The sequence below is a fragment of the Chrysemys picta genome, chromosome 7 (genome assembly GCF_011386835.1).
Source record: "Chrysemys picta bellii isolate R12L10 chromosome 7, ASM1138683v2, whole genome shotgun sequence".
Taxonomy (NCBI): domain Eukaryota; kingdom Metazoa; phylum Chordata; order Testudines; family Emydidae; genus Chrysemys; species Chrysemys picta.
In genome coordinates, this window is record NC_088797.1 from 6,831,243 (window position 1) to 6,843,408 (window position 12,166).

The following is a 12,166-nucleotide window of genomic DNA, read 5'->3' on the forward strand; positions in this document are numbered from 1 at the left end:
ATAAACTTCTGACAGAAACAGAGGGCCAAATTCATTCCTCTTTTAGCTTCACTGCAGTCAATGGGACCAGGGATGAACTGGATTCTAAGTTCTTTGTGTGCTGACTGCACAGTAAGCGTGCTCTGGACTGCACTGTTCTCCATGAGTCAGTGGTGTCAGTCTGTGCAACATTAACTTCTGTTACTGAGTTTGCAGAGTGTCTCTGTGCAGAATCAAGACAGGTGCTATGGAGCTAGCTGTTGCTGAAGACAAGCGTCCGTTCTTAATTTCTCTCTTTTAACAGCTCCTGTGTCATGGCTAGTGTGTGTCTAGATATGAAGTTGAGAATATAAAAGTAAATGGGGGCCAGGTGCTGCTTGGTGGGAATATGTTGTGATTAGGATAGTCAATGGAATCTCACCATGTAGGAAGCTAACATTCTGTACCAGCTTATACGCCAGACACAATGCCAACAGATACATTTGACTGCTCCTACTCCCGTTCTAGTAATAGTGTTTCATTAACTTTTCCTAAGACAGCAGTGGGCAAATGCAGGGAGTCTCTCCTTGTGGACCTCATTAGGAGATCATGACCTACAACTGTAGATTTAACCCTCTGTGATCTGAAACTCAGAGGCATTTGTGAGGGACAGATGTACTCATGTAACTTAAAATTTTACACTAGATTTCCTAAGTCAATAGTCATTTAAAGCTGAAGGCCAATGTCTTTGGATGAAAAGCATCATTGGTACACACTATGCTAAGAAAGCAAATGATAGGATGTGTATTGATTACTTTATCTTAATTCATGCTGCGATACCTGTAAGCCACTGAAGTGCTTTAAGTCTGAGTACAGTAAATCAATTGAAAAGTTCCCCCGTCCCTTCTCTCCACTGAAGTTGAGGTTGTTACATTTTCATCCTGTGGCCCAATAGGCAGGTGTGACATTAATTTTGCATGCTTTCCCTTTGAAGGCGAGGGCTCGGATCACATCAGAAGAATGCTTAGTTGTTACTGATAGTAAGATACACATGCAAAAACAATAAGGTAACGAGTCGTAAGTTCAGATGTACAGTGAAAATGTCAGTGTTCTGTCTAGCTGCAACAGTCTTTGCACAAAAACTTGTGAGCAAAGAGTGCCCTATGGAACCTATCTGACAATAGAGCCTGGGATGACATTAGCTTTTACTTTCTTTCATACCAGTACAATGCAATCACTTGTTTTTGTTCTTGTGCAGTGAAATATTCCCTTGTAGCTCAAATTCAAATCGGAAAAACATCAAAGTTAATATGAAACAAAATGGAAGGCACTGCAAATATCTGGAGAAAATAGATAGATACATTACTTTGTAGCCACCCCTCTCATGCCAAAATTGCAACGCCACAGAAGTCAGGAAGCCACGCTGGGCTCTTTGTACCCTCTTGGTTGGGTAGATTGTTTTTCATCTGAAAGCCTTTTTAAAGTTTTCTTCCTGCCTCCGTACTTTTAAGGAATAAAAAGCTAATGTAAGGACATGGAGTGTTATGAAGCATGAAGTTCTATAAATATTTATGCTGAACTACAAAAAAAGTTGACAATTCTTATTTTCTTGACATATTGGGGTCATTTGTTGTTTTTGACCCCTGGAATTGAAGCACACATGGAGTGGTACCTCTTTGGAATGACTCTTGACTATTGCAAGTACAACAGGATGAGCTAGCGAGTTACAAGAGAATTTATTTCGTAGCCACTTTTGAATACAGACGTTAAATTTCCACCGTGTTTATAAAAAAAAAAGGTAGTCCTGCAAGCTACCCGTCATGCTTATTCAATTTGTACATCCTGACAACAAGCTATTACATTTAATATGCCTAATGAAAACATTAATGTATACAAGTTAGTTGCTTAATTTATTTGCAAACTCTGAGTCTGAGTTCATTTTTGGAGGAACAGATTTCATCCAGGTTACTTTTTTTATTATGTGCACTTGCCTTTGAATGCAAAACATTTTAAAACACATTTAATTTTAACTTCATTTTGGGGCCAAATTCTCTATTGTTCCTTTCCTGTACTAGGCTAAGGTGGGTCTAAGCCACCTTTGTACTTTTCATATTCTAGCACCAGCCCCCAGCACAAGCTACAGTAGCCCCATGCTACTTTGTTGTTGACTGATAAGACTTTTTATATGCAGTGTTGTTGTACAGTAGCTGTATTGGTCCCAGGATATTGGAGAGACAAAGTGCGTGGGGTAATATCTTTTGTTGGACCCACTTCTGTTGGAGAGAGAGAGAGACAATCTTTTGAGCTTACACAGAGCTCTTCTTCCAGTCTTAGGACCCTCCACCTCTGCAGAGTCCTAGGACCCTACCTTTGAGCCTGAGTGTGACAGAATTGCATGTAGACAGAAGTGGGGGGGGGGAGGTTGGACTCAAGTCTGAGTCTGAGCTCTGGTCTACACTACAGAATTACTATAACTACGTCGCTCAGAGGTGTGAATAATCCACACCCCTCCGTGACATAGCGCTGTTTACTGTCGGTATAACTATCTCAGCGAGAGAGCTTCTCCCACCGACATAGCTACCGCCTCTCGCGGAGGTGGATGAACTAAGGCTATGTTTACACAGCACACCTTACAATGGCACGGCAGGCACACCCAGGCAGCTGCGCCGTTGTAAGGTGTTCTGTGTGGCTGCTCTTCATTGCCGGGAGAGAGCGACACAATAAAACCACCCCCAATGAGGGGCGGTAGCTTCGTCGATGGGAGCGCGGCTCCCGCCGATGAAGCACTGTCCACACCAGCGCTTTTCATCACTAAAACTTTTGTTGTTCAGGGGGGTCGGGGGTGGGTTTCCACACCCCGAGTGACATAGGTTTTAGCGACGAAAGCGCCAGTGTAGACCTAGCCTGAGATTACGGGAGAAGCTCTCTCCCGTTGGCTTAGCATCTTTATTAAAGCGCTACCGTGGTGCAGCCGCATCAGTGCAGCGTTTTAAGTGTAGACCTGCCCTGAGCCTGGGCTTACATTGCAGTGTAGACATACCCAGAGTAGGGATGTAAAAGGTTAACCGGTGAGCATTAGGCTTACCGTTAACCGACTTTAAACGTTAACCCCAGCGGCCCTGCGCCAGCCAGAGGGACCCCATCCCGAGCCCCCGCCACGCCAGGTCCTCTGGAGTGATTTCGGTTAACCAGTTCAATGATATAATTTTAATGAGTTGACTTTTTAAACCAATATTTACATCCCTAACCCAGAATGTCACAGCTAAGGTGAATCAGATTGTTGAATATAAGCAGTTAACACATTTCAAGGGACCATTTATGGGGAAGTAGCCTGTTAACACCCCTTCTGTAATGGCTAGGAGAAAGCTGGGGGTGGGGAGTTAGTGGGTGATTGATTGTTGTAATAAGCCATAAATCCAGTGTCTCTGTTCATTCCATGATTTTTAGTGTCCAGCAAAGTTATGAATTGAGGCTCCCAGACTCATCTTTTGACGGTGTTGTGCAGGTTTCCTTTGAGGATGAGGACTGAGAGGTCAGATATAGAGTGATTGCTTTGTGAAAAGTGTTCACCCCCAGGATATGATGGGTTTTGTCTTACTGTTTTTCCATGCGAGTTCATTGGAGAGCGTAGTGATGTCTGATTTCACCACAGAGTTGTTGTTGGGGCATTTAGTGCATTGGATGAGGTACGCCACGTGTTGTAATAGGCATGTGTAAGACCCATGGATCCTGAAAGGTGTGTTGTGTGGGGTGTTGATCATTGTAGCAATGGAGATGCTGGTTTTGCATCTGTTGTTCTGGCAGGGTGTGATGTGTTCTGGCTTTGAGTTGATGTGTTCTGGTCTGTGGGGAGCTTGTGTGTGATGGAGAAATTGGTTTGAAGGCCAGAAGACTTTTATAGGCCATTACATCAGCACAGCGGGAGTGCAAGTACACTGACCGTGTCTCTTTCTGCCCTCTCCCTGCCTCGTCTGTCAGAGTCTGGGAAGAGAGCTGGCACCAAGCCATTATATCAGTTCTGTACCAGATAGGGAATCTCTCTCTGACTGGAAGATTCTATAGGGGCCATTTCTGCCTCCTTTACACTGCTGGTGTGATTTAAAAGGGCCTTAGCATAGGGCAGAATCTAGTCCTTAATCTTTAAAAATACCCTGTTATTCTCAGGGTTTCCACTGTTGTGATAAGTTACTGTTCTATGCAAATAAACCACTGCTATTGTGTTGTTAAAACACAATAGAAAAGTCAAAAGATTCAGGGATCAGATTCTTCCACGGCACAGTATGAGGAACTCCCATCATAACAGGGAAGCAGCTGCACTGAGATGTGGAACTCTGGGCGATTTATCCGCGTAGCCAGATCAATTGGGTCCTGGTAGCCACAACCTAGGAGTATGTAAAAAAAACCCTTGGAGCGTTTCAGTAAACTGACTTAAGGGGCAAGAACAGAGGAGCCTTGCATGGAGGACCCTAGTTGAATTCAGGGGGGAAGCTTAGGAGCAGAGTCCTGTTTGTTTTCAAAGGAAAAAAGCAGAAGAGAGGAGCGTATGAGGATGCATGTGGTGCTGAGCAGGGTGGGGATTTGGTATGTTTATATGAGTTTACTTGCATCCTGGTTTGGGAGAGTTAGGGCACGTCTTCACTACCTGCCGAATCGGCGGGTAGCAATCGATCTATTGGGGATCGACTTATCGCGTCTAGTGAAGACGCGATAAAATCGATCCCCGATGGCTCTTCCGTCGACTCCGGAAATCCACCGCGGCAAGAGGCGGAAGCGGAGTCGACAGCGGCGCGGCAGCGGTCGACTCGCTGCCGTCCTCACAGCCAGGTAAGTCGACCTAAAATACGCCACTTCAGCTACGCTATTCACGTAGCTGAAGTTGCGTATCTTAGGTCGACACCCCCCCTCCCCCCCCGTAGTGTAGACCTAGCCTTATTCTTCCTGCAGCCCTTTTACCTGTACTTCTTTTTATGTGGCAATAGGGTCTTCCAATACAGACAGGCCACAAATACAGAATGAAAATGCCACACACACTTGTTAAAGTTACGTAATTTCCTATCTATGCAATCACAAATTAAAAAAAAAACAAAAATCAAGGAATTCACCACTGGAGGCAACACTACCCTTCAAACTGAGTTTATTTAACTCTCTTACCGTCCTCACAACAACATCTAAATGCCCTCACACACCTACTCCTCACGTGAACAGCTGCCACCCCTTTGCTTCAGCCATACAAACTCACCCGCAGTGCCTGGGGCCCCATTCCTCAAAAACCACACCCACATGCAACCTTAACTGACCTCAGCTTATTGTGTGTCGCAAGAACAGGTAACAGACTTTGTAAATAAGTCCACCCTGGCAGCTGGGGAGAGCCACTAGTTGCAGGGAACCCTTTATGGCACCCAGCCTTGAGGCTCCCCTTCTTGGATGGCAGGTCTGTTGGCTGGAGAGGCCAGGAAACATCAGGGCCAGTACTTGCTTCTCCCTGCAGTGGCTGTGCTTCACCATGCATATGAAGGGACTCTTTACAATAAATATTTTTATTTCCATCCAATGCTCGGTGACGTGTTCCTCAATTTTGGTCACTAGAGGACATAATGTGACTGTCTTGCTTATTTGGAAAACAAGCACATGCAAATTGGTCTGGAGAAAAGTCTTCCCACATGTCCTATTTACAGTGCTAATATTGAGAAGGATTCCTGTGACTTCAAAATAACTTTCAAGCTTTCCCTTTTTCTTTAATGATCCCTTACCCCAAATCCGCTTCTGCTTTGAGAGTCACTTTCAAACTGAAACATTTGTGGAGGACATTTCCATTTTTCATTAGTGTAGCGTTGTACATTCTGATTTCAGCAAGCACACGGCACTGTCTGGCAGTGAGTGTAAGTGTCTCACCAACAGTTTTTAAGATTGACTCCGAAATATACAAACTGTTTCTCAGTTTTGCAGGTTTCACTGTGTGGAAAGAAAAGAAAACAAACTAACTATATAAGGGAAGTGGACTCAGGTGTGTGTAGTCTAATTATAGGCTTCTTTTACAGGTTGCCTGTCTAATACGGGTTCCTTCTGAAGTTGTAAAGCAGAGGGCTCAAGTTTCTCCTTCATCCAGTACCTTTCGAGTTCTTTCCAACACCTTATATCAAGAGGTAAGGTCTGATCAAAACTTGTGAATTATAGCTGCTTCCAACTGTTCCCCAAGTCCAGTGCTGTATGTTCCTAGCAACTTTCCAAAACTATCCTTTGGCAAAGCATTATTGGCATGTTACATTGGAATAGAATGCTAGCGAGTTATGTTGCTTCTCTTCATATTTGGGGCATCTGCACCTGGAAACATGGGTTAAAATCCTCTAGTTTCTATAATGCCTTATGCAGTAATTTAACTCTTTCAAATCAGTCTGCTGGTTCCATGGCCTCATTAGTAGCAGAGCTGCCTGTGCTACAGCTAGGGTTAATGAATTAAAGCATTTAAAGTTCTCCTGGGATTTGCAGAAAGAAAGTGTCATTAGCATAATGTTTATGGTACTGCATCCTTTCTGCCATGCTGATACACATGCCTGGAACTGTTGGGTCCTTTACTTTCCCTTGTGTGTGATAGGCAAAAGCAACATCCCAGGGAGATTACTTTAGCACCCATTGTCAGGGAAAGCATTTCACATGTGTCCCCAATGATGACTCGTCCTCCACGGCGAGTCGTCCCTTAACCCGAATGGTTATATCACGCCTGAGGCCCGTCACAAGAACTGAATCCCTTCCTGCAGAGTTGATTCTCTTTGTACCTCTACTCCAGGAGTGAGTGGAGCAGGTTGGTGGTTGGAGCATAGCCTCTAAGCTCTACTTCCCGCATTTCCAAATATAAACAAGTTTCCACTAACGCCCTTTAATCCCCATAAGGATGTGTCTCCAGCGTTTCCTGGATACTACCCAGGAGCACGGGCCAAGTTTCCTCTATGTCCTTTTAAGCCAATAGGATCCTTCCTCTGTCTGAGGCAGTCATCTGAGCATTGGGCTTCAGTATCTGCTACTGACCAGGTATCTGGCTGTGCAATTCTGAGCCAGCAAACGCAGTTGATAGAAGAAATATTGGGCACGTGTCTGCATAAATGCTGGGGAAGAGAGTGATTTTAAGTTTCAAAGGTGGTGTTGGAGTGGCAGCTTAGACTCCAAACTATAAAAAGTTTTCCTTGATATTTCTGGAGTCTCATTTCCCCAGAAATCAGGACCCTGCAGAGACTGTACCAGCCAAGGACTATATTAAAACCCTTTCTGTGAAAGGTGGCACTCATCTTCTTCGCATGCTTGTCAATACTGTGATTCTGGTTCTGTGCTGCTTTGCTCCGTAAATGTAGGTCGATGCACTAGTCAGGTAATGCGCTCTATGAGGGTGTGACTAATGTGTTTTGCATTAATTGGTCCATGTAGAACCTACTGGTGCGCACTAAAAGTTGGCAAGCACGCTTTAGTGTAGTACTGAAGAGCACATTTAGTGCACACCAGCAGGGTCTACATGGACCAACACGTTAGTGTGCTTTAGATATCACATCCCTGTAGTGTGCATTGCCATACTACGTAGTCAAGCCCTAAAGTGTTGTGTGGAGGCTATAATCTCTCTCTCTCCTTAAAGATACATGCTTTCTCTGTCACATCTCTTTCTACCTCCCATACTATCTATCAATCTTGGATACTTACAATCTTTAATATCAGAGGGGTAACTAATATCCATGTTAGTCTGGATCTGTAAAAAGTGACAAAGAGTCCTGTGGCACCTTATAGACTAACAGACGTATTGGAGCATAAGCATGCATCTGACGAATTGGGTATTCACCCACGAAAGCTCATGCTTCAATACGTCTGTTAGTCTATAAGGTGCCACAGGACTCTTTGTCAATCTTTAATATATTTATCCTCACAGCTGTGAGTGGGGCAGTGCTATTATCCCTATTTTACAGTTGGGGAAATTGAGGCACAGAGGCTAAGTGACTTGCCCTAATCACAGAGTCTTTAGTAGAGCAGGGACTTGAACCCAGGTCTCCCGAATCCTAGGCTAGTGCCTTTACCACTGGACCTTCCTTCCTTTATATAGTTGAAACTGGGCTAGCAGCATTGATGTGCTCAGAGCCACAGTTGTTGCTAAAACTGCTTCAGACAGTGTGCAGACAGGGCAGATGGAGTCCTAAACTTTACCATCTGAGATCCAAGATGGAGGAATGATAGAGCAGCCTTGCAAAATTCTACCTGTTAATTTCCTCATGATGGAAAATCAGTTTCCAGACTCTTCCTCTCCCTGCTACCTTTAAAAAAAAAAAGGGGTGGAGGGCTGTTGAGGAAAGGCTGAGTGGATACGTTTAGGCAAAGTCCTTTTGCATTAGTTTGCAATGCTTAATTTGTGGGTTAGGCACCCAGGGTCATTTTTTCTTTTGCATGAGTGTTAAATACTATGACCTACATTTTGAAAAAATATCTGCTGACTTTTGGGTGCTGAACTTGAGATGCCTGTAAAGGGGGAGGAAGGGATAGATACTGATTTTCTGAGGTTGAGCTCTGTACACTTCTTAAAACCAAGCCCCTTTCAGGTGTCAGGTTAGGCACCCAAAACCAGCACTCATTAAAAAAAAAATTAGCTCTAATTTTTCCATCTTTGTCATCCTTCTGGTGAGCCTGGGTGAGCAGATTTTATTGCTGGACTTGTACGCTTTTTAGGCTGATGTTACAAGGCTGCAGCTCTCAGACAACTCCAGTTATGGGAAAATAACGTCTGCTTTTCCTCCTCTCTTCTTTTTCCATCCCATCCCTGACCCACAAGATCTACCGGTGTTGGAGATACTGTCATAGAGGCACTGAAAGGAGAACTGAACCCTGATATACATGCAGTGCAAAAATTTTATCAACTGATTACAAATAAAACATTTAAAAGTTTTCCCTAACAGTGACTCTGAACCAGAGCAATTAAGAAACCAGACATAGGGCCAGCTTGTCATCCTAGATGCCAATTTCATGTGGGCCATTTAATTTAAACATCCTGCTACTCTGCTTACATATGCATTTGGAAGAGTGGAGGCTTCTAGCTCTGCGGCTGCACGTGGCAAATATTAGGTAGTCCGAGTATGAAGTAATGTATTTCTCTGCCTTCCTGCTCTTCTGTTTTCTACTTGAGGTGTATGGATCTCTGATTATTCTTCGCACTGGTTAAACATGCTTTGAAAGGAAGATAAAAACTACTGGTGTGGTAAACCTTGGAAGACAGTGTTCAGTGCTATAATCAATTTGATCAATTCATTAGAAGTTCAGGTCTTGCTCTCAGTAAGGCTGTAATACCTGCCATGTAATTAAACATCAGTAAATTGTAGTATCTGCTAATGTAAGTCTCTATAGCTGAAGCTTTCATTTGTTGCTTTACAGGGTATTCAAGGACTTTATCGAGGTTATAAAAGCACAGTATTACGAGAGGTAAAACACTTGTTTTCTGTTTTGAAATTGTTCTGTTGCACTGTATCCTATCTTGTTGGGAAAAAGAAATCGTGGTACAACTGCGTCAAACAGATGCTCTGCAAACTTTCAATACAAATCTTTCATTCTAGGTAAGTTAACTAGTTATGGGTATGTAACGGGAGCTTAGATAAAACATGGATAAGCATCTATGATATATAAGTGGCAACTAATCTGTGCCTCAGTCCTCTTAGTTTTGATGCTGCGTGGATGTAATCGAATGGAAATGTATCAATTATGAAGAAGTACAAAATAAAGTATTGGTAAAATTGTGTACGTTCTGGGACGTGCATCCAGTAAGTGTTTATACACAGAGTAGCACTATCTGGCTCTCAGGCCCTGTTTCTGTGTAAGAAATACATACAGCCTTTCACAGCAAGACGTATAAATGTAATGCAACTTTCTTTGACCCTAAATCCAAGGAACTCTGTCATAGGGAAGAATAAATACTGAAAGTACACTTTATCCAACTAAGCTAAAAATTTTTTTTAAAGGTTAAAAATATTGGTGAATCTCAGGATTTGCACTTTCTTTAATGTGTTGTTGTGACACTTTGTCAAAGAGAGAGACTTCTTTTAAAAGGAATTAAAAATTCTTCTGTTGAATTTTGTGGGCCCAGTCTGTTCCCGCTGAATTAATTGGGAGCAAGATCAGAGCCAGCATGCAATTTCAGTGTTGTCGCTCTCTTTAGGTATTAGTTGTGGTTTTGGCCCTGATTCTGTAATTGGATGCTTTGTGAAGCCCTGCTGAAGTCAGTGGGAGCAGAGCTCTGTCCTCGGGAATCTGATTGTATGATCGAAGCATTTAATGTTGTAGTGATTTTTTTTGTCTTTGAATATGCTTCGTCTGTGACTTGCTTGTCGCTCTCATTTGGAGAGTGCAAGATGAATATGGATTCCCTCTACATATTAGTATTGAGAGGATTCCCAACAATTATATTGTGATTCTAATCTTAGAACTCCCTTGCACTCTAAAAAGTATTGAGTAGTACATTTAAACAAAAATACTTTGCTTAGATTGTAATGTGGTGATATAGGTTTAAACTTCTTGTGCAGGTTTGTCATTTGCAAAAGTAGAAATTGCATTGTGAACACTTTAGAGAAGGATACAGGATTGGTTTCCTCTGAAAATAAGGCTAGGTCTACACTACCCACCTGAATCGGCTGGTAGAAATTGCTCTCTCGGGGATCGAATTATCGCGTCTCGTCGGGACGCGACAATCGATCCCCGAATCGACGCTCTTACTCCACCAGCGGAGGTGGAAGTAAGCGCCGTCGACGGGGAGCCACGGAGGTCGATTTTGCCGCCGGCCTCACAGCGGGGTAAGTCGGCTCCAATAGGTCGAATTCAGCTACGCTATTCGCGTAACTGAATTTGCGTATCTTAAATCGACCCCCCCCCCCCCGTAGTGAAGACCTGCCCTAATAGTACAGAATTGTGCTTTACCTACTGTGTTTAGTTACGTGTAGCACATGTATTTTGTTCTTAAATGTCACTTAGCTAAGCAATCAGGGTTGAATCTTAGCCTTTTAAAAAAACTCAGAATAGATTTTTACCATTAGAAAAGACATATTCATTATTTATATTACCATTGATAGTAATGCTAACTAATTAGCATTTGAAAGCCTGCTTTCAGCAGCATTCATTGCTTTAAAGAACTTTCGTTCATGCCCAAAACTGTATTCAGGGATAAAGATATATGTATTGTGTAAACCTTACTACATAAAGTAAGAAAATCACAAATATAGTGTTGCTTTAAGTACCAACAAATGTTAATGCCAGAGTTTATTTTAGCCACTCCAAATGTTTCAAAAATTAGTTATTTGTGTGAAGATGGCACTTGCTTTTCTGAAACATAACCCCCACCACAGCTTCATCCTGTACTTATTTTCTGGCTCACTAAACACATGTTATTCCCTCCGATTTCATCTGGAGGCAGGCAAAAGAGGGCAACAAGCCTTTTTGATTTCTCCGAGGGGTTCTGAATAAATGAATAAATTTAGATGCCATAGAATACAGATTTTGCATACTAACAGATGAAACACATGGTTACAACTGGATGCAAGTCTCTTTAAAATTTGTTTTGACATATCTCAGGACGGTAATTAATTTATAGGCCCTTCTCCTAGCTCAGTGTGTGACCCTTCCGAGATCACTTTGTTTACCCAAAATAGCAGGACTTTGTCGGAAATTTAATTGGGGTCCTTTCTACTATGTATATTCATAAATGATCCTTCAGAACTGATTTCAGTTGAAATATTGCTTTTTTGGAGTATCTGTCCAATAGAATGAGAAAAATGATTGCCTAATGAAATGTGGTTTCTCTTCAAAATGAAACAAATAATAGGTGATCTGTTTAAAAAAAAAACCCAACCCCTATCCTTTTAACACAATGTTAAGACTATCACATTTTGTGACACTAAATATCGCAGTGAAGTGTCCATTTGATAGTCTGAGTAAAAGCAGCACATTGAACTCTTTGCTGGAAATGTTGTAAAGCTGAAATTTTTGCTGGGTGTTCCCTCCCCTCCCCCTACCTACTTTTGGAATGCATTTCTTCCTTCCTTCAGCAGAAGGGCTTCTATAAAAGCCTGTGTTAATTCATTAGATACCTCCATGTGTTCCCTGTATTGTATGCACACAGGAACATTTAATTCTAGCTGAATCTGTTGTTTATGGAATCTCTTTGCATGCTTCAGCTTTTGCTTGCACAAAGCCATTTTAGTTA

At 42.5% G+C, this 12,166-nt stretch overlaps 1 protein-coding gene across 2 annotated transcripts in view; it reads left to right on the forward strand.

Moving 5' to 3' along the window:
* SLC25A26 (solute carrier family 25 member 26) overlaps positions 1-12,166 on the forward strand; it is a 131,648-nt gene that overhangs the window by 32,432 nt on the left and 87,050 nt on the right. The window contains exons 4-5 of one of the 2 annotated variants that reach the window (XM_008179462.4): positions 5,997-6,101; positions 9,352-9,399. The exons of the other annotated variant lie outside the window; for it this stretch is intronic. Of the exons in view, the coding sequence (XP_008177684.2) occupies positions 5,997-6,101; positions 9,352-9,399 (153 nt within the window). The remainder of the gene's footprint in view (positions 1-5,996; positions 6,102-9,351; positions 9,400-12,166) is intronic. 2 annotated transcript variants of the gene reach the window in all.